The sequence below is a fragment of the Cryptomeria japonica genome, chromosome 9 (genome assembly GCF_030272615.1).
Source record: "Cryptomeria japonica chromosome 9, Sugi_1.0, whole genome shotgun sequence".
In the NCBI taxonomy this organism is placed as follows: domain Eukaryota; kingdom Viridiplantae; phylum Streptophyta; class Pinopsida; order Cupressales; family Cupressaceae; genus Cryptomeria; species Cryptomeria japonica.
In genome coordinates this window covers 217,911,778-217,936,625 of record NC_081413.1, presented here as the reverse complement: position 1 = coordinate 217,936,625, position 24,848 = coordinate 217,911,778, and the positions used below count along the sequence as shown (strand labels likewise).

General features: G+C 36.7%; 1 protein-coding gene across 2 annotated transcripts in view; it reads right to left on the bottom strand.

Moving 5' to 3' along the window:
* Positions 1–4,494: 4,494 nt before the first annotated feature.
* LOC131044596 (BTB/POZ domain-containing protein At2g30600) overlaps positions 4,495–24,848 on the bottom strand; it is a 35,099-nt gene continuing 14,745 nt past the window's right edge. For both annotated transcript variants that reach the window (XM_057977952.2, XM_057977951.2), the window contains exons 11-12: positions 5,210–5,278; positions 4,495–5,108 (exon numbers count right to left, since the gene is read on the bottom strand). In XM_057977952.2, the coding sequence (XP_057833935.2) occupies positions 5,059–5,108; positions 5,210–5,278 (119 nt within the window). In that variant the 3' untranslated portion in view covers positions 4,495–5,058. The remainder of the gene's footprint in view (positions 5,109–5,209; positions 5,279–24,848) is intronic.

The window sequence follows — 24,848 nt, the reverse complement described above, 5'->3', positions numbered from 1 at the left end:
AACCAAGTTTCTCCCGCCAAGCAAGTTTGCTAAGTAATCGCGATTTTGATTTTGTGGGCCCTTCATCCTACTGTATGCTAAATAGGACTAGTTAACTGCAGCCTCCACTAAGGCAACTGATTTGGATGCCTTCAAGCTTGAAATCATGCCACGTCATATACAACTGTTTCTTGATTGTGGAGTACTAGATGAGTAACAACTATTTTATTCTTTGCGCCATGCTTAGAAAGGTTGATGAGGTCAACAAATCTGTCAAATCTTCACGCAGATGGAAAAGTACGCCGCATTTGCTGGCTGAGGCTTGTGGTGATGTGTTGGCACCGCTTTAAAGTCCGATCAATTAATACTATGATGTTGGAAGCTATTCCTTTCGCCACCTCTTCTCTTGGATCAACAACTCCACGCACTTTGCATTAATGAGCCTAGGAATGTGCGAGAATTTCATAAGAATTTTAAAGAAAGAAAAGCTAAGTCTTGTCCTTGCTTATCGCTTGTCCATTTTGAAGGTTGTAGATTTTTTGTTCAAAATTGCAAAGAAGTATTTCCTGGGTTAGCCAAAGGATGGAAGAAGCTCCTTTCGGCTTCATTATTAAAAAGTATTATGAGCCAATTTTTTGTTTTGGGGCGGATACACCCATCCCTCTTTCCTGCAACTGTCGTCAAGTCTCCTTCTGTGAGATTACAGACTTAAGACTCAAAAGGCTTCTCCTCAATTCTGAGTATTCAGTCATTTTGGCAGTTAAGCTAATCCTTGGCTCTGGTTTTCTGAGCAGGGTAGAGTATCCTTGAGATAATTCCAACATATCGTCAAGATTTGTTGCCTCTCTTCTAGACATCCAGTTTTCCAAGGAGAATGTGCGGGCTCTAGCCACACATCTTTTCGACCAAAATGTTCTAGTGGGATTGGCTATTGTCCTGAATCGTGCCATTATTGGCAAAGGAATGCCTCGCCAAGGGGACCTGATATTATTTTCGATCCTAGGTGAGACCATTAACTATTATCCCTTTTTATTGGACTTAAAAGGCCCTGCTCTTGGGCATCATAGGGCGTACACGGCAATGGCAGCTAGGTTTTTAGAATGGAGATTTCTAGGGGACGAACCGGACAATGAAAACAGAGAAGATGAATTCCTTGACTTTGCATGGTTGAATGCCCTTATCCCTCCAAAATTGGAACGGAATGGGAGGGTTCATGATGGTCAAAGAGCTGTGAATGCAAGGGGTCGTGGTTGCAGAAATCTCCCAATGCAGAACAGGGGTCGTGGTCGTCCAAGAGGCAGGGGTCGTGCTCCGATTGAGGATTCAGTTTAGGGCTACTTGAATTCCATGGTATGTAGATATGATCTTCGTTTAAAATCTGTCTTTGTTCTTATGTTTATAGATACATCTGGACTCTATAATTTTTTGTCCTAATGGAGTAAGTTCTAGACTTCGAAGGCTAAATGCCAACCTTTTCAGATTAAAACTTTGGAATTCTTCTCTAATGGAAGAATTTGGATAATTGGGGTTGCAAGCCCAATTTTTTTTATTTTCAATCAAAACATAATATGTAAATGATTATAAATATTAATATAATTCTCTGGCTATGCCGTTTACCAACCAAAAAAAAAGTCTCTAATATAAAATGTTGTTAGTAAAGTGTAAACGTCTCAAAAAAAAAAAAGCAAATCTAATCTTTGTTAGTGCAACATTAGATTAATCATTAAGAGCATATGTAGAAGCATAAAACAAAGAAGTTAAAAATCAGCAAACCATAAAAAAATATGATCACACCAAATGTACAAAAAGAAACCCTTTCTAAAAAGCCAAACTCCAACTTAAAGAATACAAGTCCATGTTAAATTTTTAAAACAAGAACATATAATAAACAAAATTTTCCCTTCGATACAACAACATTCTAATAATACCTATATACCTATAAATAACCCATTAAACTTGTATCCAATCTATAGATTTTATATCAAATCTATATAAAGGAGAGTTAAGAAGAAACTACAAGTGGATTTTTGAAACTATGTTATACTAAAAATCCAACCCCATATAACTATCAATGTGCATCAATAAAAATGTAATCCGAGCATCTTTGACAAATGTGACAAATGAGCAAAAGTCCCAAAAAAAAAAAGTAGTGCTCCATTATGCACTCCAATATACATCATAGACCCACCCACCATGCAAAGAGTCTCCCCTCTTTCCTAGCACCTAGGATTGAGGAAGTGTTGTAAATGAAACTAAGTCAAACTATAGCCACCTTATTATTACTACACCTCCCTCCTTAACACCCCACTAAAACCAATACTTACAAATTACAGGAGTAAAATAATAATATCCCACAACTACCTACATGAGCAATCAAACACACATTATAATATGTTAAGAGATCCAACATTAGAAATGAAAATTGCAATTAAATTTCATATTATCTTAACATAAACAACAAAATAATTTAACGACCCACATTCCCGACCTTCATTATTAGACTAATCCTTGGAATAATCCAAAAACACCTTGAAATTTATTTTATTAATAACATAATTCAGTCTGTTTTACATCTCTTGCCCTCAATAACAATAGGGGCAGCTTCCCCAACTCAACTACTCTTTAGAATCTCTTAAACTATCATAATCTCAAAACCTTTGCTTACCCTTATTTTCACAATGTTTGAACTTAAAAATGAATAAAAAAAGAAATATTTTAAGTACCATTTTCTATTTCACCAATAGTTAACACCTCCCTCTCTTCTCTAATTTGGAGGGCACTTCATAATTAACATGCATGAAGATTTGGAAAAAGTGGGAATAGAACAATTTAACTACAAAGACAAACTTCAATAGAACTTCATAAATAGACAATCTTTATGAGCTGAAGGACACAGACACTTCATAATAATACCCAGGAAAACTTATATAAGAATGTTCAGAAATGAAACAATCGCAATTGCAACAAAAAATTATCACCATCTACCCTCACCTAAGTTCTCATGGTTGAAATTATTTAGAATATAATTACATCATGTCCTAGCAAGGGACCTTTTCCAACCTCCTCGATCATTTTGGTAGCTACAACCTCTTCATTATCTTATTTGTTAAAACAAGCTTAGAGATTCAACCTTGTGAAGTTTAACCCACTTGACGTACCACCAGTTAAACCGTCACAACACCCTTCAAAAATGCCCTTGACTTATACAAATGACACTCTAGCCAATCATTTCAATCTATACTCTTACTTTGTCCTCATATCTCTTCTAGGATAACACAAAAACCATTCAATGTGTCCAAGCCATACAAATCCTCTAATCCAACACAACAAGAAATTAGCACTTTGATCCTTGTAAAAATATGAAAGGAATTTATATCTCACAAAATCTCTGTCCTTACAGTTATCAAGAAAATGGTCATTCTAACCTCTAAGTGAAACATCTTCCAGAGCAAGTATCATGTTTTGTAAAGATATTGCATAAAACATCTTACATTAGTGACTACGGTCCATTGATGACATTGTGTGGCTCGCTATGGTCATAAATGAGTGGATTCACAAGTTTCCTTTCAAATTTAGCCCACTGAGATCAGTAGTTCATGTCACGAAGAAAGGACTGAATGACTTTCCTTGAACCAAATTACTCTGTAGTACCTATAGCAGTCTATCAGTCAAATGTACATTCTAGTTTTTTCATTTTCTTTGCTTTGCAATACATCATTGAAGGTGTAATAGTTATTATCATCCACCCTTTGTCTTCCTTGCCTTTTAATTCTTCTTGAGTGTCCATTTATGCAATGCCTTTCTTGTAATTATCGTTAATGTTGTGTTCCTTCCTTCTCCTTGTTCTGCTGTTCACAAGTGTTACATCATAGAGTGCCCTCAACTAAAAACTAGCGGATGACTTGAGCTGGTCTGCCACATACTGGAACCTTCATAAATTACATTTACTTTTATCATTTCTTCACTGAATACTTCTCATGTTTTCACATTGAGCATACTACCAGTTCTTAAACTTAATAAGCTACTGGAACTTCACAAGACCATGGTGACCAGTTTAGCAAACAACCCACAGTTCTTTCAAACTTGTGTGTTTCACTGCATTATATTTTGCTTCCATCTCACAAATTTAATATTAGTATCTTCAATTAGACACTAAAAATTGCAACGTACTTTGTACAGACAGGGTAAACACTATTCATTTCAGAATTTTCTCATGAGTGCAATTTAGCTTCCAAAAATGGGAAAACTCATTTATCAAAGATGTTTTAACTTGCAATCATACGTTAATGATGACTTACATCCCTCAGATCTGTACCTCTGGCATACAACATCCCTCAATCGGTTGCATCTTTTCAGGTGCCAAACAATCTTGATTAATGTGGCTAAAGAAAATATAGTTCAATAGGTTTAAAACAAGTGCAGCAATAAATTTTCCAAATAGCATTAAATGTGGAATTCTATATATCGCAGTTTACAGTTAACTGAAAGGCATTATTAATCAATAAACCCCATATATAACCCAATTTCCCTGTCTAAAAAGAAAAGTTAAAACAAATTACATAACTTTCAGTTCACCTAGCAACTACATCATGGCACACGTTCCTAGATGCTCAAATGTTATTCTTGATGTTGATGATAAAATTGTTGCACACTATGCAATCCATCACCAACAATTTTACAATTGCTGGAAAAACATCTTAGTATTATATTTACAGCAACAGAGACACTAATGACCGCACAGAAGAAAGAGCAACAATCTGCCCAAGCTTTGAGCATTTCCAAATTATTCTATATGGTAAAATGAAAATCTGATTACAAATAGCACAAGAACCATTTGTCTACAAGTAGAATCAATGCCCTAGAGACAATAAGTAGGCTGCCAACATGATCAACAGGATACAACCCCATGATCACTTGAAATAACCATATAATTCTAGATAGCAAATGCAGAGATTCCATGGATTTGATGTCGATGTAGTAGGCCCTGTCAGTAAAATTCTGAAAAAACAGAAAGGAAGATAAGCATTGGCACCATGTATAGGCCATGATGCAAACTGCCTAGGCCTGCAAATTGTCTGATCATTTATATGTTGTCGCAAATCTGTCCAATGCTTCCCATCCAATGAACCCTGCAGTAGAATGGCAACACTCAGAAACAGGGAACCATATATTTCTTTGATACATATTTACGTAATCAAAATCATGTAAATGTCCACTATAGATGCAATACCTGCAAACTCCATGATCGAATATAACCCATTGAGCCATCCTGTCTTAGTGTGTAGTAATTGCACATGAGCTGTTTCAAAACAATACGGAATAAGAATCTCAAACACCTTCTCCAGTAAGAGCAAAAGAAACTGAAACAAAGACTGCCACAGCTTTTTACAGACACTGCAACCTAATAAACATTAGAAAATGAACATGGAAATTTATTGATGACACCAAAGAAGTATTCATCTTAGAATTGAAATGATCCTTTCATGTACCATAAGAATCCAGCACAGTGTTAAATTTTAATTATCAGATTAGGTAGACAGTAAATCAAACACAAATGTACAGAATTTGCCCTGGGAAAACCTTCCTCTTGAAGGTGAAAAACCCAGCAATGAAATATGCCTTTATTATCTCGGTTATGTCAAGAGACTTTACAAGGAATTTGCTTCACACTTGAAGCTATATATGTATGACAATAGTTTGCTATAGAGAAAAATCCGATCTGCTATATAGGATGTATGATCAGCAATGAACTCGATCTTCCTTGATAAATTCTCAATCTGTTGTAGATGAATGCTGATATATGTCTATTCGATCTGCTGAAGGTTGATATACAAATCGCTGGAGTAAGTGTTCTTCGATCTGCTGTATGTAAGAATAATTCAATGCCCAAGGAGAAGTCAATCTATCTTCCTTTATACCCGTGCAAGGTGACTCTCCATGAAGAGTCGACTCTCTTGGATTAACTCCATTCAAAGCAATGTGTCCTTTCATTAAGGGTGGCGGACTTTCCCAAAAGTTGGCCCCCTTAATAAACATATTTATTATATTATTTGCACGTAATCAAGGGATCGCATATTTTAGGTATTTATCGGCAATATAAAAATATGCAAGGCCGAAGGTCAATTGCATATTTGGCAGAATCGGTCTCCCAAGGAGACTCCCGCAGATATATACATAAACACAGAGCATAGAAGTTTCATATAATATTACAACCATGAATTTTGCTGCTAATACAAGCATGCAACTTGAGAAAGCAATAAAAAACACAAGCAACTTTAAATCCCCCATAATTACGTTAATCCTAAGCAAGAAATGAATCAAAGGAACTGCTGCTTTAATCTACTATGAGCAAATTTTTATATCATAACAATACACTGAGCAGTTTAAAATGGCAGCTAAAATGGTCTGCAAAATACTCATGTAAAGAACATAAAAACACCCATGCAAATAAAGCATGTACAAGCTTGAGACAAAATGGGATTCAAAGCAACTATTGCAGGTTGCTCCAGTTCCTATAATTTTATGCTTGCCCAAAAATTGTTATATTTTTGCTCACAATATTCAGACCACATAGTCTCTTGATTTTCAAAAATCAAATTCAGACTTCAAAGCCTATCAATTTGAAAACATAATTTTAAAAATAACACTATAACCATTGACAAAATACCACAAGTGATAATAGCAACAGCAAAAGAAATGCAATTGACGCCGATGTGAAATTAATTCGAGTCACAGTTACCAAGAAAATCATATCCTGACCTTTGGTACTCCTCTGCTGTCCCAGAAATGTGTCCACCTCAAAGATGTATGGACATCTCCAAACATGAAGTGTCTTCAGATAAAAATTATTTGCATCATTATACATCTCCTACAAACACCCCTTGGAAATTGGGAAACTTCCTACAGAGGTTTCCTAGATATATCATATAAATTACATTAGGTGTTCTTAGAGTGCTGACATATGGCTTGTAATGTCCCTCTTCTGAAATAGGATTTAATAATAAATAATAATAATTAGATTAAAATATAAATAAATAAATAATAAAGTATAATATACTATAATGACAAGTTAATAAAGTTTAATGAAAAGTCAAGAGGCATGCTATGAAGAGTTGTGACTCCCTCAAACATGAGATATAAAAGGGAGAAAAGTTCATTTGAAAGAGGACGAGAAAGGGAAAAAAAGAATGGAGCATAAGAATTAAGGAAAGGTAAATGGAAGAAGGAATAGGAAGGAAATAAGGAAGTGATTATCTCAAAAGGGCAGAAATAATGAAGGGTTGTGACTCTTTCAAAATGTGATAATATTGAAGGTTGTGACCATTGCAAAGGGCAGACATGATGAAGAGGTGTGACTCCTCCTCACTTGAAGATATAAGCAGGAGGACAAATACAATTAGAGAGGGGGGGAAAAGAGGAAGAGAATGAGAGGAAGCAGGATGTAATCTATAATCAGAAGTGCAGATCTGATTTGAATGATAAGGCAAGCAATGAGGAGATATGACCCTTAAAATCAGTCTCTTTTCAAAGAGATGTGTCTCCTCAATGTAGTATGAAAGTGTAAAAGGAATTAGGCAATTGAAGAAGAGCAGAAGTACTCACACATCAAACACAAACAAGGAAGACACAATCAGTTTCAGAATTAATAAGAATAGTCAACAGGTTATATATTTTCAAGTGATGGGATCTAAATCAAGATTTAAAGATTGGCAATTTGCATTTCTTAAATATACTTCATACCTTTTTTGGGAATTCTAGGGTAAAATATAGGAAATCCCAAAATGGGCCATTACAATTGGTATCAGAGCACCGTTCCTGCCAGATTGAGAGACAAAGAATAGTTGATGCAAACTAGCCAAAGGGCTCAAAGGGATTTGGAAAGAGAAAGGAAGAAACTTACATCCACCAATAACACAATGAGTGAACAAATGGGCAATGAATTGAGGAACAACTCAGCTTCATATGTTTGAAGCATATTGGAGCAAATTTATGACACATGGGAGCAATAAGATGGGGTTAGGCCCACTTTCTGACTCTAAATGACTTATGAGCAGCCAGATGGGGTTAGGCCCACTTTTTTGGCTCAAAATGGATTATGGGTAGAAGGATGGGGTTAGGCCCACTTTCTGGCTCAAAATAAATTGTGTAGAAGGATGGGATTAGGCCCACTTTCGGACTCAAAATGGATTGTGGGCAGGAGTTAGGCCTGTTAAGTTTTATGATCAAATTAGATAACACAATAATTCACACAGATGAAAGAAATGAAAGAACAACTCAACTTCATATGTTTGAAGCATATTGGAGCAAATTTATGACACATGGGAGTAGTAAGATGGGGTTAGGCCCACTTTCTGACTCTAAATGACTTATGAGCAGCCAGATGGGGTTAGGCCCACTTTTTTGGCTCAAAATGGATTATGGGTAGAAGGATGGGGTCAGGCCCACTTTCTGGCTCAAAATAAATTGTGTAGAAGGATGGGATTAGGCCCACTTTCGGACTCAAAATGGATTATGGGCAGGAGTTAGGCCTGTTAAGTTTTATGATCAGATTAGATAACACAATAATTCACACAAATGAAAGAAATGAAAGAACAACTCAACTTCATATGTTTGAAGCATATTGGAGCAAATTTATGACACATGGGAGCAGTAAGATGGGGTTAGGCCCACTTTCTGACTCTAAATGACTTAAGAGCAGCCAGATGGGGTTAGGCCCACTTTTTGGCTCAAAATGGATTATGGGTAAAGAATGGGGTTAGGCCCACTTTCTGGCTCAAAATAAATTGTATAGAAGGATGGGATTAGGCCCACTTTCGGACTCAAAATGGATTATGGGCAGGAGTTGGGCCTGTTAAGTTTTATGATCAGATTAGATAACACAATAATTCACACAAATGCACAGATATTATACTGGGAAAACCTTCCTCTTGAAGGTGAAAAACCCAGCAATGAAGTATAATTTATTATTCCAAGTATGACAAGTAATTTTACAATGATTCACTTCACTCTTTGAAGTAATTGATTCACCCTTGACTGCTGTAACCAATTCGATCTGCTGTAGAAGTGAGGACTGCTTAATGAAGACCAATCCTTATTCGATCTAACTTCTAGATGGATGAATCGCCTAGAGAAAGAGAGCACACCACTAATGAATGAAGTCGATCTGCTTGAGGAACACAAACTGCTGAAGGATATCGTTGTTGCTGTCAAAGGAGAAGACGATCCGATCTGTATGTATACGAATTGCCAAAGGAGAATGAAGGAGGCAATCTATATATATCCAACTATGTCTTAATCAAGAATCACAACTTATCCATAAGTCGGCTATGATATTAATCAACATGACTTTCCAATAGCACGTCTCATGCCAAAGGTCACGACGTCCAAGGTGGCCGCTTATTAGTTGTGTTTTTATTAACAAGTCGTTTCATTACAAAGGACAGAAATGAGGAATCGAACATATTAAATGTGCAAGGCCAATTAGGCCCTTCACACATTTGATGGCAAAGTCGGCCCTGTAGGATTCAACCGAAGCTATCCATCAACAAGGCCCACGTTCTGGCTCAAAATGGATTATGGATGGAAGGATGGAGTTAGGCCCACTTTCTGGCACAAAATGGATTGTGGGCACAAGGATGGGGCTAGGCCCACTGTCTGGCTCAAAATGGATTATGAGCAGAAAATTGGGGTTAGGCCCACTTTCTGGCTCAAAATAGATTATGAAAAGTAAATAGGGTTAGGCCCACTTTATAGGTCAAAATAGATTATGAGCAGCAAATGGGGTTAGGCCCACTTTTTGGCTCGAAAAAAAAGAAGGGATCTAACAACACGTGTTTGTGTGTATACTTTGTGTTTGCATATATTCATGTGCACACTTTGAGTATTTATGTGTATGCTCCGTGTCTGCATATATTCATATGTATACTTTGTGTTTTTATGTGCATGCTCTGTGTTTGGTTCATACCTGATGTGTTTCCAGCATGGTTACTACACGTGTGTATGTGCCTTCCTAATGTATGTCTTATGTCTTGAATATGCTTTGCATCATGTTTGATGTGTTTACGGAAAGTTTATTCCATGTGTGCTTCCAAAGCCATTTCATATTGGGAATCGTCTTGAAACACTCATGATCATTGCTTGAGGACCAGCAATTTTGGGCGGTGTGGACTATAATGTCCCTTTTTTGAAATAGGATCTAATAATAAATAATAATAATTAAATTAAAATATAAATAAATAGACAATAAAGTATAATATACAATAATTACAAGTTGATTAAGTTTAATGAAAAGACAAGAGACAGGTTATAAAGAGTTGTGACTCCTAGAAGGGAGAAAAGTTCATTTGAAAGAGGACAAGGAGGAAGGGAAAAAAAGAATGAGGCATAGGAATTAAGGAAAGGCAAATGGAAGAAGGAATGGGAAGGAAATAAGGAAGTGATTATCTGAAAAGGGCAGAAATAATGAAGGGTTGTGACTCTTTCAAAAGGTGATAATTATGAAGGTTGTGACCATTGCAAAGGGCAGACATGATGAAGAGGTGTGATTCCTCCTCACTTGAAGATATAAGCAGGAGGACAAATTCAATTAGAGAGGAGGAGAAAAGAGGAAGAGAATTAGAGGAAGCATATTTAATCTATAATCAGAAATGCAGACCTGATTTGAAAATAAGGCAAGCGATGAGGAGATATGATCCTTAAAATGGGTCTCTCTTTTCAAAGAGATGAATCTCCTCAATATAGTATGAAAGTGTAAAAGGAATTAGGCAATCAAAGAAGAGTAGAAGTACTTATACATCAAACGCAATCAAGGAAGAAACAATCAGTTTCAGAATTAATAAGAATAGTCAGCAGGCTTATATATTTTCAAGTGATGAGATCTAAATCAATATTTAACGATTGGCAATTTGCATTTCCTAAATATACTTCATACCTTTTTGGTAATTCTAGGGCAAAATATAGGAAATCCCAAAAGGGGACATTACATGGCTGACAAAAGTTAGAAAAACTAAAGGAATACACAAATAAAGTCGTACTTTTCCATTTTTAACATAAATATTTACAAATTCTTTTTAAGAAGAAAATTTTCTCATCAAATATCTAAGAGGTGACAATACAAAGCATAGATGCAAAAGTTGTAGATCAAATTGGCCCTAGTTTTTCTTAGAAACTCACTTCCAACTCAAGAAAAAATCACCAATAACTCAGCATAAACTTATTATTTACATATGGAGTCATACATGGATAGCAGTGTTCAGCCCAAAAAAAACAATTCTCCGTCATTTTCAAGTTTAACTGTCTTTTTAGCAGTAGCAACGGAAGAGCTTGCAAGCATTTGGGAAGAGTTTGCAGGTATTTGAGTGCTCATTTCAGCTATTATTTGGCTCTTACTCAGCAGAATGTAACTCTAACACATTTCCAGTTTTTTTTATTTGTGTTTTCCTGCCTTCATTTGAAATATTGTTTGTTTTGGTGTGCCTTCATTCAAAATGTTGTATTTTTTTGTGCGCCTTCATTCTAATTGCTTGTGCTAGACTGCTAGGGTTTTTCACTTTGTTTTTGTTTTGTTTTCTATTTACCAAAAAAAATTGGTACGTTAATTGTGGAATAGGGCTCCATTCCTTTGTATGTAAAAAATGAAAAATATTAACAATCTAACTATCAGCCTTTGAATAGGTGTGCCCTGAAAATTACAAAAAACCTTCAATGTTGAAAATTCTAAGAACTAATTCCACACGCTGAAAACTTTAACTATGTTTGTGACAGACTTCTTGCCCAACAACTGTAGCAATAGAAAACTTATTATGCAGAAACAGAGGATTATCATGCAAGATCTGAAAAATTGTTATGCAGCAACTTAGAATTGTTGTGTAACAAATATATTATGCAACACAAAACCTTCTTAGATGACAACTACAAATAACTCTTCCGTATAACTATAACACAGGTCCAGTTTTTCTTGTGTGTTTTTATTATTATGCCTCCACTCTGAATGTTTTGTGCTGAAAATGTGGAACCATTGATAACTAAGGATGATATGGCTGATTTGGAGAGCGAGGCAATGGAAGTGGCAGCATATGAGGAGGGAGAAGGCAAGCCATCAGTAGGAGGTTCATTGCATTCAGAGAATGCTCCTATTGAAGATGATATTGTTCCTCAACAAGAAGCTACAGCAAGACCATCCAGTTTGAGGACACCTACATAGTGCTAGCATTTTTTGAGTTTCTAACAATTGTAAAAGAAATTTTACAGAAACTTTCATTTATATTAAAGCTTGAATATGATGTGTATTGAACTCATTTTTGTGTACTGAACTCTACTTTTGATCTATATATAAAGAAAATTAGTAATATGTTCCCTAAATTCAGTACTATGCATAGATTTGAATAATTCTTTTACAAATTTGCGTTTTTTAATGTTTGAAAATTTTGCAAAAGTTATTGCCAGGTTTTTAATTGCATTCTTTCTTCTTCTTTTTCAGTACCTTCATACTGAATGTTTTGTTCTGACAATGTGGAACCATTGATTACTAATGATGATACGGCTGATCTGGATAGGGAAGCAGCTAAATGGCAAGCAGAAGTGGCAGCATTTTAGAAGGGAGAAGGCAAGCCATCAATTGGGGCTTTATCACATTCACAACATGCTTTTGTTGAGAATGATATTGCTGCTGCAAGACCATTCATTTTGAGCTTTAGATGTCGAAGAAATTTACAGAGTTATGAGGCATTCAAACTATAATTTGTAATTTTAATTTATATTAAAACTTGAAGTTGATAGGCATTGAACTCAGCTTTTGGCCTATCCTGTGTGTTTAACTCTAATTTTAATCTATATAGGAAGGAAATTAGTAATATGTTCCCTAAATTCAGTAGTATGCATGTTTTTATAGAAATTTTTAACAAATGTTATATGTTTTTTAACGTTTGGAAAAGTTGCCAAATTTTTACCTGAGTTTTTATCAAGACTGAGTTTTTTAAAAAATATTTGGGTCAGCCAAGTTATTATCAAGTTTTAGTTTTTCAACTCTGGTACAAAGAGAAACACTAATAAACATTAGCATGTACATGTAATGAAGTTTTATCAATTGATTGAAAATATAGAAATCTCCGAAAAACCCCATACCATATTTTTAAAAATAAGAGAATTCCCTCCTAGTCTCTACCTGCCATCTCCAAGTGATTATGGTTTAAAATATTTTTTTTTACATTATTCCAATCAAATATCAATTTAATAAATCTTTGATTTTGTTAACATATAATTCAATACTTTTAAATGTAAAATTTGTAGTTTTATGCATTTCAATATTTTATATTCTTTAAAGTCGCGCGCGCACACGCACACACACACACACACATAGATACATACATGCATATATTCTTTTATTTTTTTCATCTCCAACTTATCCTGAAAATGGTGTACTAGTGCCCATCCCCATCTCCTCTACTAGAACCAATCCTTGTCTCCTAATAATTATGGATTGGGAGAAACTGACTGTTTTGGTTAGATAGACTGACTTCTGAGTTGCCTTTGAGTAATATATTTACTTCTTAAATAAATATTAAATGCATTAAATAAGATATATGCATGAATGCTTATAACACATGATCAAAATTAAGTCAGTAATTTGGGGGACTATTAATTAGTTGAGGAACTTGAAGTATTATATGCAGCAACTGGAAAAAATTCAAACAAAACAGGATAGATAAACAGTATATTCTTACAACAAATAAGAACCTATGCAAATTAGGCAAAAACCCTTTAGGAGGGATCTATACCTTCTACTTTGATTACATTCTTCAAATCTAGTTATTAACGTATTATATAGCTGTACAATACAAGTAATAGAAATCTTGCTAAACTAGTGAACTAGAGTTCTTGTTGAGAACTGAAAAGTCAGCACATATGGTAGTTCCTTGTGTCTTGAAAACTTAAAAAGGATAGTCAAATAAAAACAAACTCTTTCCAAAATTGAAAAGCATTTTGAGTCCTGTAATATTGGTTCCCTGACTTGTTGAGATCACAAATCCTAGCATGTTACTCAAAATTCAAATTTTGTATATATATTAGAAAGCTAAGCTTTCAGGGTTAAACCATAGCTTAAGCACGGTCCAATGATCACAATTCAATATCTGTGTCACCAAATTCCAAAACTGCCCATTGGGTGACTTCAAATGTTTTCCAGATCATTCATCCCTCCTTGAGATGCAACGAACCACATGGCTCCTAGTTTCTACACTAGATGAGGGAATATTTATAATGAATCTTATAACTAATTAACCACTTGCCCTGATGAGGATATTGTTGGGCTAGGTGTTCTATGTTGGATATTTTGTCATTGATGTCAAAGGATGATGATCAAGGTTGTGTAAATTTTAGAGGATTACTCAAAGTAATAAGGAACTATGTTTGGCGTTCTCGAAAAGAATTGGAATGAGATGTTTTTCAAGCTGCTGATTATTCATTGGATCTTCTTCAATTGTTTGTTGAGCTTCTTGGTTGTTTGGTTGAGCTACTTGGCTGTTTGGTTGAGCTACTTTGTTGTCTAGTTGAGCAACCTGGTTGTCTGGTTCAGCTACTTGTCTATGTGTTTGAGCTACATGGTTGTCAGCTTGAGCTGGCTGCTTGTCCAAGTCACCTACTTGCTGTAAGTTTCTCTTGCCAAGTCAAATCATTTGCCATGTCATCGGTTGAAGGTGGATTCTTCAAGGCAAGTCGGTTAAAATAGGCATGATTAGCTTATTTATGGGCAACGATTGTCTTTGGCATATGGCAGCCAGATTTAATATGCCTTCATTCCATATATTCTCGTCTTCTGAATGGCGTTAGAAATCAAAGCCTGGCGGTTGTGGGTTCATTAATTTATTCTCTCTATTAGGTGTGGCGGCTTCATTTCCTTTTGGTAACATCTTTTTGTGTTAAAAGGATTATGGGTTGTGTTTCAAAAAGGAGTCGTGATTCGTTCTGAGCACTTTATAAAACACTGACCTTTATTAGCTGAAAGAACGTGTCATCAGGATTTTCTTTCATTAGCATTGTGGGTTGTGAGACTTCTGTCACAGCAGTCTTCTTGGTTTCTTTTTTTGGCGTTATTTTTTGAGTTGGGTATATGCTCACACTGTACGATATACATGCATCACGCAAACTGTGAATATAAGTAGTATACAATCAAGTGAATAAAAGGTGCATAAGATATGATTGTGCTAAGTGCAATACAGAGAAGGATCGAGCATAGTTTGTAAGAAGTCTGGAATTATTTTCAGAATGAGGAGCTTATATTTGAGAGATACTTAATGGAGCTGCATATGTGAATATGATAAGAGTTTTTTGAATGTATAATGTGAAGATCTTTCAAAAGTTTCAGTAATTTTTGAGTATGAAAAATACTGAAGTAGGTGCTTCAGCTAATTGATGTTAGTGCTTCAAGGGGAGTTGGTGCTCACTTTTGTATTTTGGGTTGCTGCTCATTTTGTTAATGAAAGCTATTGTGTACTGTGTTTTTTTATCCAAAAGGGTTTTCCACGTGAAATTTTGTGTATGCATCTTGATGTTTGCTTTCTCTATATCTTATGAGGTTTCACGTCTTTTAAAAGTTTAAAATACTAATTCAAACCCCCCCCCACCTCTCAATATTTTCCGTGTGCTTTTCATTCTACAGCTTTCATAAAAACATTATAATGTTGTTTTGAGTTAGGTGTGTGTTGTGACCTTTTCACACATCACCCCGGGACCCCCAGTTTTTGCTTTTTAGGGTTCATAGCCACCAATCTTTAAAAGTTTGGAGTTGAAGTTTTTGAGAGGTCATCCAGGTCAGTCAAAGAAATCATGCTCAAAACAATGTCTAGACATCATCAAAGTGCTTGGAAGGCCCGAAGGACGAAAATGCAGCTGCTTAGGGTCAATTCTGACACTTTCCTATTTTTGTAGGATTCTGCTTTTTATTTTATTTTTGGCACTTTGGGACCAATCTGGGAAACAACTTTTCCGCCTTCTTTTTTGCTGTGGAGAGGGCCATGTCTCAGGCCATCACAATTCCTGCCTTGACAAAAAGACAATGTCTTGGGCAAATGGCAAAGTTCGCCATGGCAAAAGTTAAAAATGTCTGAAGCCAAGTGAAGTCCGCCTTGGCACTTGGTCAAAAATGGCCAATCATGAAGTCCGCCTTGGCATGTGGTAAAAATGTCCAACCAAAGGTGAAGTCTGCCCAAGGTAGAAAGTGAAAATGGCTTGCCATGGAGCTAAGTCCGCCCAAGGGGAGTTAGCCATGTCAAAGTCCCGCCCCCCAAAAGATTGTCCAAAGCATGGCAAAGTCCGCCCAAGTTTGGCTGGCCAATGGTGAAGTCCGCCCAAGATCCAAAGGAAAGTGGCATGAAAACAATGAACTCTGCCCAAGCAATGAGCAAGAATGGCATGATGTCACCCCAAGTCCACTATGGCAAAATAAGGAAATGTCTTGCCAAGAGTAAAGTTCGCCACCTCTAAAGCACAAAATGGCACAAGTGGTGCAAACTCCGCCCAAAATGGCATGAAGCTGATGAAGTTCGCCTTGGAAAAGCAAGTAAAACGTCCAACTTATGGTGAAGTCCGCCAAAGCTAAACTCCGCCCGGCATAAGGCACAATTTGGCCTAACATATAAGCAAGTCTGCCAAGAAGAGGAAGTTGAATGGCATGACAAAGGGTTAAATCCGACAAGAACATGAGGAAATGGCACAACACATGGCAAGTCCGCCATGAATGGGAGTTTAGCCAAGTTTGGAAAGTCAAAGAAGTTCATTCAAAAACTTAGAGAGGATTTCAAAATTTTAGTCAACACTCGGAATTATTTTTCAAAATTTGCCCAACACTAAGAAAATTTTCAAATACAAGAAGAATCTAGAAGATTCCTTGCCAACTCATTCACTTACATGGACAGAGAGAAGATATTTTAGCTAAGTATGAAGTGGCGCCATAAGTGAAAATAGAAACTTTCTTTCAAAATCTTTCAAAGAAGATTAAGTTGCCATTTTGGAGGAAATGAAAGAGACTAGGTTCGATGAATCTCTAAAAAAACATGAAGTTGCCAAAAGGATCGAATTTCTTCAGCCTTATATCAATTCAACTTGTCATTTTCACTTCATTCTTCTTCAAGCTTGAAAATTGAAAAGCTCTCTCTCAAGGTTATGAAAGGTGGAGTTTCGAAAGAAGGATTTTCAAAGGATAAAGTGAATCTTCTGAGTAAAGGCCAGAATTTATCAAGAATTTTCAGAAGGACAGATTTTCACCAAAATCAGTCAAAAGTAAATTTCAGAAGTTCAAAAATCCAAATTTTTGACTGATTTCTTTGTTCTTTTTCTGTCCTAGGCATGTATTTCATGAATTTTACCAAGTCGGACAAATTTCTTTCACTTCTACAGTCTGCTTTTTCACAGATTTTTAATCTTATGACAGGCTGAACATGAAATTCGAAGGCAAAAGGTCAAAAATCAGGGTTAAACTTTAAGTTTCCTTGAAAATAATGTTAATTATCCATGTTTTCTTAGGATGACCACTCGAGGAGGACTCTCGAGAAAAGTCCGGATGAAGTTCACCAGCAAAGGGTTGCAGCATGAATCCAAAATCAATTCCAAGTGGAAAAAGGTTGGAGACACCAACCTTGGACACGTAGACTTCAAGGATATTAAAAGAAGAATGTATATGGGCAGAATGGACTCTTACCCACACCAATTGCTCGACAAGTGATGAGAAATGGCCTTGTCCAGGCAGCTGGATTCCCATCAACTGTGGAACGTGCTGAGCTAATAGTTGAATGTGCCATGCATTATAATGTCCAAGAAAGGCAAATCATTGCGCCGGACGGGAGTGTTGGCTTATCTCGGAGAATTAGCCATCTAGGAAGCATTCGGGATTTACAACCGAGCTTCATTCAAAACCAAGGAGGAAACCAAAAGAATTTATGAGGACCAGCTTGAGCCTTGCACGACAACTATCAATAAGCTGTGGCTGGAAAAACCAAGGCCCACCCTCAAGAAGGTGCCAAAGAAGTTGCTTCACACTGACTTCAAGGAGGATTATGGGGACATCATTTTATTGTTGAACAGAGTTATGGGCAGCCCTCAGGGTGTGCCATTTGAAACTTGGATGTACTAATTTATTGATGAGATAACCTCAGGTGTCAAAATGCTCAATTGGTCTCGGATAATCAGCAACAACCTAGATGAATAGTTGAGAAATTTGGAAAAGACAAAAATCCTTTTACATGAGCTCCTATATTATTTAACTACTGGCAAGGAACTACAGATATACAGGGCTGATTTGCAAAGGCATAGTAGGTAATGGCGAGAACAAATTCAAAGCCTATGACTGTTATCCACAGCTGCAACTTAGCGAGAAGGCTCACTTCAAACAGGTGAATGATGCATTTCTAATGTACATCACTAGGATTATGCAGGGAGGAACTCATCAAAGGCTCACTCAGGAGGCCAAGAGCTTGATAAGCAAGTATGGATCTTGGTTTATCCAGTATATAAGATTCACATATGTCAGAGTCCAGGGATTTACCGGATGTCCTTACCGGCTTCCGATTGATCCCACCAACAGAATGATCTTGCTTGAAGTTATTAGGCAATTGGAGACATATGAAGGCTTCCAAAGAACAAAGAAGAAGATTGCCATTTCCTTTCCGTTCTTTATTGGAAATATGTTGGAGTCCTGCCCCTCGGCACAAGCAGCTGAAAGTGTTGAGATGCAGTGGTATCCATTCGTTTTCTACCGTTCCAAAGCTAACTTTGATCGCCACAATCACATTGGATTGGTGAATGGAGAGAAGTACAGCCATAGAGTGGATCTCGAGGACTTTTGGGCAATGCTACAGACAAATTTGATGTCAAGAAAAGACTATGGTCCAGATTACCTGTAAGTTTGATCAGAACAACTAAGCTTTTATGTGTACCTGACCAGCTAGAGGATGATGGAGAGTCCACTCAGCCACGCTTTGATGAGAATAGGCCTCTTCCTCCTGTGAGATGGTCGGAACTAGAACTCGCAGATTTAGCCACCTTGATGTGGCCAGTTGTCAAGTATTCACAATGGTGGGTTGATCAACAAGTCCAAGAGCTAAAGCGAAAGAATATGACTCTCACTTATAACTTGAAGGGCGTAGTAGAGTCATATTCTTCAAATGAAGGAGTGTCTCAAAGTGTAGGGCCAATTGAAAGCATTAATTCAAGGAAAAGAAAGGAAGCAGTTGAAGGCTCAAAGTGTAGGGCCAATTGAAAGCATTAATTCAAGGGAAGAATATTATGAATGAGAAAACTGCTCAAAAGAAACAGAGGTCATAGCCATCCCATTCTGCCAAATCTAGGAATGTGAACAATGTATTAACTATTGAGGATGATTCAATATCTGAAATAAAGATTCCTTCCCAAATCCATGTGGGAAATGTGGAATCAATCCAGGAGGAGGATCAAGAGCCTCCATCTCAAACAAACACGGAGATACTTGAGTCAGAAAATGAGATGGATATTCTGGATGAGGAATTTTAAGAGGGAATGATTTCCGCTCTTCGAGCAGTTCAGGATATTCCACGTGAGGAAAGTAATCAAGAAGAAGGTATTGAGCAGCCTATGATTTCTGATTGGTTAAAGGAAAGAATGAAAATAAAAGCGCCTATGAAAATAAAAGCGCCTATCGAATCAGCTCAAGGTAAATGCTCTCACATCTTCATATGAAAGAAATTCGCTCCACTACCTTTATACATGAATTTCGCTCTCCTACTCCAAAACATGAAGTTCGCTCTCTTTCTCAACTTTGATGCATCGTGCAATAAAAATCATGTAGTCTTAGGATGATTTTTCGCTCCGTCGGAGAAGTGCAAGAAGTTCGCTCCACAAGGGGTGCACATGAAGTGAAGTTCACTTCTCAAGAGGAGCAATTGAAGTGACCCTCTAACTAGCAATCCTTCTTCACTCATGATTGACTCTCATGGTATCTAGACCTTACAAACTCACTCACTTCACACAAGGCTATCCATCTGACTCCTGGCTTCTTGACCACCTATACCCCTCTAATGCAAAGGCTAATAGTTAAGGACTCAAACACCATCCTAGAAAGAAGCAAAAAGTGGGGGTCCCCATTTGCAATGGGGCGATGTGTGAATACCTCACAACAGTACCCTTCCCCTAGGTGAGGATATATCATAAAGCATGTTAGTCACTGTGAATGATATCTTACTTTCATCAGCTTCACCGATAAGGAAGGAAATAATATAGCATAAACCATCATCCAAGCCATCATCCTAGTGCCTTCTATTTTGGATCTTCTAGCTCACATTGGCATCCATGATGTGGTAAATAGTATCCAAGTCAAGCTTTATAATCTTGCACGCTTGGACGATTCAGTTGCACCCCTATGTCTAAAGGCTACTATTCTTGACTTTCAACCCCATTTGACCAAAGCATACCTTGTTCAATGTTCAAACTCAAACCACTCTCCATGAGCATGTCACATCCTACTTGGTCAAACCACAAAAACTTCACTGGCAGGGACTAAGAAAGTAACACAACCCACTAAATAGTAATTTTCCCATTTGCTAGAGGTATTTGGTGCAACTTCTTCTAGGTGCAGAGGAAATGATGAGATCTTATAGTTAAATGATTGTAGATATGAACAAAACACAGCTATACAATTTTATAGCTTGGTTTCCAATTACATCTTTCAAGCATCTTGGAATTCCTGATCCCAATGGCATTTTTGTTTCAAAGACCGTACCCATATCCAAGTCTCATGCAACTTAGCTTCCAACTAAAATGCTTCTCTCAAGACCTATTATTCCTGCAACGACAAAACCTCAACCCACAATAGAAAGAAGAGACAATGAGCACCTGGTTGTCAATTACCATGAAATGTTATAACAAGGAACGGGACACGTATATAAATTTTTATTCAGGTCTCTAAACCAATGTTACAAGACTCAGACTCGGCAAGCTAATTTTTTACTCAGACCTGGACTCGCCACCCAGGCCCAGCAAATTGAAAAACCCAAGAAATTCAGAGATTTTTAAGGATTAAAGACTTGTTTCATGCGACCTTCAATAAATAAACCTTAAAGACACAATAACCTCATCAAATAGAAGCTACTTTGATTACATACACAAGTATACATCGATCACATAAGTATAAATGCAAATTTTAGCTGAAGGAAATAACACATTTAGATATATAAATATTGTCAAATGTCTACAAAACTCACAAGTCATGCGTTGGCATCTGAGATAGGTCCTGGAAGATGATGCAGCCATCATATTTGCTTGCATCTCAATGATTGGTGTGTATATTCAAGTGAGAAATTTATTAAAATTATCAGATTTCCACAATCCATAATAATATGTATAGCTGTTTTCTGGATTTGATTGTGAGACTTTTTTTGCATCAATGTTTTGGATCACACTCTATGATCCATCATCAAGATGTTTAGAGAATGTCAGGATATGAAAGAAGGATAAATGGTTAAATGAAATTTATTATTAAAGTTTCCTTCAAGCCTTCAAAAATGTATGTTTTGTTATCAAGCTCATTAACAAAAAGGAATAGTTAAATGAAAGGATAAATGGTTATGTTCTAGTATGACCTTAGCTAGGATAGGATAAATGGTTATGTTCTAATTTGACCTTAGCTAGGATACTAATAGATGGGATTGTTCTATGAGTTGTCTGTATAGGGCATGATTGATTCATTTTTGCATTATGAAAATGGCAATTCTTGCCAACTATGACTTAACTTGTATTCAACAATACAATGAGTGTAGCATGCCAACTTTGCCTATGTCAGTCCTTGTATACTAAACAAGTTGTCCAATGTATGACACAAGATAATCTTTGATTGTGGCTTTGACTATGAAGATGCGGTGATTTGCAACAATGGTTATGTATTTTGTAGATTTTATGAGCATGATTCATCATTGGCCTTTTACTTGCTTAGACTTATAGTTTGATAGGGGTTTGGGGACAACACCCCAACAGGGTCAAGGGGCAAGACCCCTCGCAAGGTTCGGGGGCAATGCCCCTAGCACGAGGTTGAGGGGCGAAGCCCCCACCACCAAGCCCAAATGAAGACCTTCAAAACCACACACACCTTTGTCATGTCCCCTCCTTGATCGTTATATATATCCTAAATAAAGCAATTATTATTATTAATTAATATAATAATTACCAACAAATGATTATTTGAAATTTATTAAATATTATTATTTAATTAATATATATTTATTAATATTTATTACTAATAATATTTTTGAAATATTCAAATAAAAATAATAATAAATTAATATTATATTATAAACATAATTTACATATAATGAAGACAGTGATTTTGGTTATCAGCAATATTGCCGACTTCATACCATTAATATATACGCAGCAATATATATTAGAGAAAACATAAATACCAATGATCGACTTCAATGCATAGCAAATTTACTAAGTCTGCAAAAGGTTTCGAATATGAAGTCCAAAAATAAACAAAGTCCAATTCATATTAAGTAATGAATGACTGCCAAAACCGATAATCTGAACATACCGATTCATTAACATTGATTGGGTTATATAAACATAGAGATCGGGTTACAAATCATTCATAGATTTAATTAAATGTGATTTGTCAAAGATATAACTAAACCGATTGGGGTCCAATTGACATTTGTTAAGACAAACCAGGTGATTAGCAATTTTTGAGATGTGTTTGAAACATAACTCTTAGTGAAGGGTCGCGTAAGATGTATTTATAGGAATTAGAATCAGTTAGGGGAAATATAGAATATCTGGCAGCCATCGATCAGATCAGATCAGCTTTGTTATTAAGTTACAAGCAGTGACATCGTTGTTCTGAGTGGTATGCATGGGGATGTGCTTAATATGAATGCTTAATATATGAAGCCCGATAATATTCTTATGCAGAATTTTAATAATTATATAAATATTAATAATAATATAGTAATTATATAATAATAATAGCAATCTATGATATGAATAAAGTTAAAAAAAAAAATTCTAAAAAGATGGCTCTACATGCGAAAAATCGATGCAAAGCATCGACAACCATTTTTGAGCGTTCAAAACTGCCGCGAGGTATTCACTAGGGCTTTGCAAATCGCTTCTCTATTTTGGCAAACAACTCTCGGGCTGAGGAACTTGGTATGACTGTTTCACGGACCCACGAACAAGAGGCCTTCTTTGCAAAAACAAAATATGCTTTGACTGAAATGGATAGGGCTCCCCCCCTTCCCTACGAAGGTTGGGATCGAGACTGGTAGATGGTGAGTCACAGAAATAAACGGGTATTCGGGCAACCAAACTGCTACAACCGGAATTCCAATCATTGTTGGGAGGAGGGTTTTGTAAAACCTAACCATCCAAATAGCTCCAGTGTTCGAAATATTTTCCCTACACGAAACTCCTCGAAAAAATTAACAAAGGGTAAGGAAACCCAAGGTCGCCATTCTATCATGAATCATCAAAATACAAAGGACGTCAAGCATCCTAAGACGGACTCACCTACGAATCCTCCAGCTACTTCAGGAGGGTCGGTCATTGAAATTGATACCCAAACACAATCCAGGTATCAAATGCATTGCAATGAGCGCATGATCTTTGCCCGATGGAAGGGCTAGGGGACCCCGTCAGAGCAAATCGCTAACTGGTTGTCTTCTTTTTTCAATAACCAGGTAAAAATCGACATCCTTCCTGATAATTTCCTTGCTATTGAATGCGGTAATCAGGGTTTGAGAAGTAGATTGTTGCATGGGGACATATTAACATACAAGGGTTTCGGGTTGGGAATGGCAACCCCTCTCTCTCCCATCTCGATTAAATTCTTGCATACTTAATAGAGCAATTTCACTTTAAAAATTAGCAGTAGAATTGCGAAATAATTATTTTTTAAGAATTATAGGCAATAAAATTGGTAAATTTGTAGAAGTTAAAAAAACAGCCCTCAGCTTCTTTAATCAGATTCTTATCGTTAACATGAATATCAACATTAAAACTTTAGAGCCCATTACACTGAAATGTGATAATTATAGTCTAACCCTAGAATTATCCTTTTATAATGGCCCCATCGAAGACAATATCCCAAGGAAACTCTCTTCTGATATGCCTCACCCTGGATCGTTTCCCAAGTGTGAGGGCGCCTCACTCAGATTTTTGGTAGGAGGGGGTTTTACTATAGAAGACCTAGAGGCTAAAATTTACCCTAAACATCACACCTTTGATCCTTCAGAGAACCGATGTCCTCAATCCTATCCCAATAGCTCCCTCTTCAAGACCCCTCGTTCCCTTCTTCCCCCATTGCCAGCTATGAGCATTCCACCTGTAGTTGATTCAATGATCAGGGATCTAGACCTGGAAGATGGCAAGATTAGTGAGTTGCCCCCTCAGAAGGATCAGCCAGGACTAGTTAAAAATACATCTTTTGGTTTTCACATTCCACCAAAGATGTTGAGTCCCTCGAGGTCTCCCCCAATAGTGAAAACTTACCTCCTTTGTGCAATTGGTGGAGATGGATCGCTGCTCCCCGTTATTGGGAATGGCTTCTAGGCAGGGTCAACCAACCTCTCAAGCCTCAAATGAAGAGTGAGGAGGCAAAGGATCGTCCTCCACCCCTGAAGAATGACTCTGAAACAATTGCAGAATCTGAGAATGATCGAGTAGCTAAGGAAATTAACATCATTGCCAATTTTGTAGGGGAAGAAGTAGTAAACGACCTAATGGAACAACTTGTAGATGAGGTCTGTGATGCTGAGGAATTGGAAAGACAAAGGGAACTCTATGTAAAAAATCTAGTGGAAAATGCCAGAGTCGACTTAGAAACAGAAAAACTCTTTATAGCACTGGACAATTTA